A 3,049-nucleotide genomic window follows, 5' to 3' on the forward strand; every position below is an offset into this window, starting at 1 on the left:
TCGTAATTTTTTTTCTAGAGTTGCAGCAAGTTACACTGACCAGAGTAGATCCGACTGTGAGACTACCCTCAAACAGCGCACTCTAGTGTTTAATTCTATTATTGTAAGTGTTAATTGTTGTAAATCAATCAAAATAATAAAACTAAGTATCTAAAATTTAATCTAATTTAATTGGCCGTGATAAATCAAGTTTTGGACATTTGCTGAATTACACAGCTATAAAACTGCAGTGACCATAAGTTAGCTTTAGATATTTTTTCCTTTGAGTGGCTGTGTGTTATCAGAGGCATGTGTTGTGTCTGTTAGATAAAATTATGGTGACAGCTGTTAATTACGGTGACACCTCCACTTTATGACTGCGGTAATAATGGGTACATGCATGGCAAAAAAATACACTCACTTGTAAGTGTGAAGTGTGTGTGTGTGTGTGTGCGCAGGTGTGTGTATTGACACTCACCCTAGTTGTGATAGGTCCTCCACTTCATCAACCTCCACAGCCCGGCTGTTTCCTGGCATGAGCACCTGGGACAGGGAGCAGAGACCCACAGAGCACTGTCAGAAAGATGGTCCTGACAAGCAAACAGACACACACACACACTCACACACATGCACACCAGACACACAGATACACACACATACAAACGCACACACATATGCACACAAACGCACACACTCACACACAGCAGATCCTGTACACATGCTGACGTGCTGATCTGATGGGGTCCACAGTGACAGCACACTGACAGTTACTGTGAGGCCCCCTGGCTTCAGATGTCATAGCGATACAGTACACATAGTGTTCTTTTCATTACAGACTATGAGTGCAGAGAAAGAGACTGTTTTGGAGCATCTACAATGGGTAAGCAAATAAGCCTAGAAAAGCGTAAGACTGATCATATATATTGTATATGCACAATATATGAGGTGAAGTATAAAATGTTGTACCTGGGTGTTACTCAGTCTGCTCTCCAGCATGTGCTGAGTAGGATCCTCAGACTCCCATGGTCCTCTGCCGTTGTGGATGGGAACGACCTGGGCGTGTTCCTCGTCCTGGTACACCGTCCACTTCGTGAGCTTCTCCACGGTTTGGTGGGGCAGAAGGTTCTCCGCCCGCAGCCAATCCTGGGGGTCCCCTAAATTCTGACGGTTTTGAGCCCAGTGGAGCTCCATTTGAGAAGGGAGAAGACCATCCCCCATCAGCTCAGCTACCTCCCGGTCCACCTCCTCCTCGTAAAAGGATGGCGCCAATCCATCCCCTCCGCCCTCTGTCTCCACCGACGGGACAGCCTGTCCCAGAGTTCTTTCCCTGCCTTCCCTGTCCAGGATTTGCCCCCCGTTGAGTGCCTGGGACATAGCCAGTTTGGTTAGTTGTATCTGCGAGCTTCCGAGTTTTCCCTTTGCCGCCTGCAAGACACTGCCACTCTCTCTGCTGTCTGACGTCGGCTCTCTGTCCTCTGATCCGGCCTCCGCTCTACTTTCTGCTGTACGTCGATCTGGGGCAAGACCTCTCTCAGTCTGATCCTTGACGGCGTTGTTCTTAATGGACTTAAGGACGGTCAGGTCCGGTTTGACCGGAAGGACCAAGCGGGCGCCCGGCTTGGGAGGTTTACGTCCAGGGGTGGCATCACTCGTGGCAGTGCCAGGGGGCTCCGCTGACACTTCCTTAGCCTTACCAATTTTGTTCATCCTGGGGAAGACAATGGCATATTTGGCATCTGCCGAATTGGCCTTTTCATCCAGTTCAGCCTGAGTTTCGCAGATTTGCGGAGATGAACAAGATTCTTCAGGTGAATCCGCCGTGCCTTCCGCCACCGACGTGTCCTTCTGACCAGTCGTCTCTGCTGGAAGAGGCTTCTTCCTCCCCTGTTTACCGCAGCTAGCGACCCTCAAGGCCATCCTGTGTCGCTGGAGACTCTTCTTAGAACTTGTGGTGCTACTCCTCCTCCCTAGAACCTGAGAGGGGAGCCATTTCGAGACGCCGATCGCTTGTGACACGGCCGTCAACTTTTTCCGAACGCCGGCGTTCTTCGGCATCTTCTTTTGGATCCAGCCAGAGACACGGCGCAGGGTATTCATTCCCCTCCGCCGAGCGATCAAGCGATCCGTCGGCTTTGAGGACTCCGCCTCCTCGATTTCAGTCGCTTCAGTCGATATTCCCTCAGCCTCCTCCTTGGACTGTTTCTTCCTCGCCTGGTATCGGATGGAAGCCATTCTGACCTTTCCCAAAGCCAAACTGATTTTCTCAGGTGGGATGCTTGCTGGTTTTTCTTTGACGTTTTCCTCGCGAGGTGCTTTATCTTTCGGCAGTTGCTCTTTGGGAGCTTTAGCGGGTTTATCATCCTTTCCTTTTCCTTTCATCGTAAACAACACACGGGACTGTTTGTTAAACAGGCCTTTTGGGCCTTTGGCCGGAGCCGGTGCCTCATCTTTCTGGTCTGCTTTCTTGTTTATTGTCTTTGTTTTACTGGCTAGCTGCAGGATCTGAGACTTGCCTTTTGCCATGTCGGTCTTATTCAGTGTCATTCCTTTCATTGGGGTCACCTCTGAGACTGCTGGATCTTCTTTTGATTTACTCGGGACATCAGCCTCCTTTTTCTGGAGCATCTTGGATTTCCTCATTTCTCCTCGGCTCCGGAGACGAGCTGTCAAGCTGAGCGGACCCGGTTTCTTTGTTGGGCAAGCAGTGTCCGTAGGGGGCTGGTTTTGACTTGTATCGCTAAGGACTTCCTTTGACTCCTCTGCGTCCTCTTCACTGCTGCTTGGTTCCTCCTCAGGTTCTCCTCTCTTTTTCTTCTTTTCCTCTAAGAATCCACTGGCGTTTTCTCCTCCACGTCCCTCTGCAACCCCTTCTTTTGTATCCTCTCCCTCTGAGCTTCTGTCCACATCCGACACCTCTTCTTCACTGTCGACTCGACTTACCTCCGTCTCGGCCAACTCCTCCACTTGTTCTGATCCCGCCCCCCCCCTCGCCTTCACTGTCATCCTCACTGCTCTCTTTTTCAGTGTTCGTTTTCTCAAGCTCAGACGCCTCCTCTTCCTTCTCTGCCAC

At 50.3% G+C, this 3,049-nt stretch overlaps 1 protein-coding gene across 1 annotated transcript in view; it reads right to left on the reverse strand.

Moving 5' to 3' along the window:
• Nucleotides 1-1,896, reverse strand: part of LOC115812668 (unconventional myosin-XV-like) — a 13,358-nt gene extending 11,462 nt beyond the window's left edge. Inside the window, exons 1-2 of the mRNA XM_030775153.1 lie at nucleotides 946-1,896; nucleotides 458-522 (exon numbers count right to left, since the gene is read on the reverse strand). Coding sequence (XP_030631013.1) covers nucleotides 458-522; nucleotides 946-1,896 — 1,016 coding nt within the window. The remainder of the gene's footprint in view (nucleotides 1-457; nucleotides 523-945) is intronic.
• Between the last annotated feature and the right edge of the window lie 1,153 nt (nucleotides 1,897-3,049).

Source organism: Chanos chanos, chromosome 5 (assembly GCF_902362185.1).
Source record: "Chanos chanos chromosome 5, fChaCha1.1, whole genome shotgun sequence".
Classification (NCBI taxonomy): domain Eukaryota; kingdom Metazoa; phylum Chordata; class Actinopteri; order Gonorynchiformes; family Chanidae; genus Chanos; species Chanos chanos.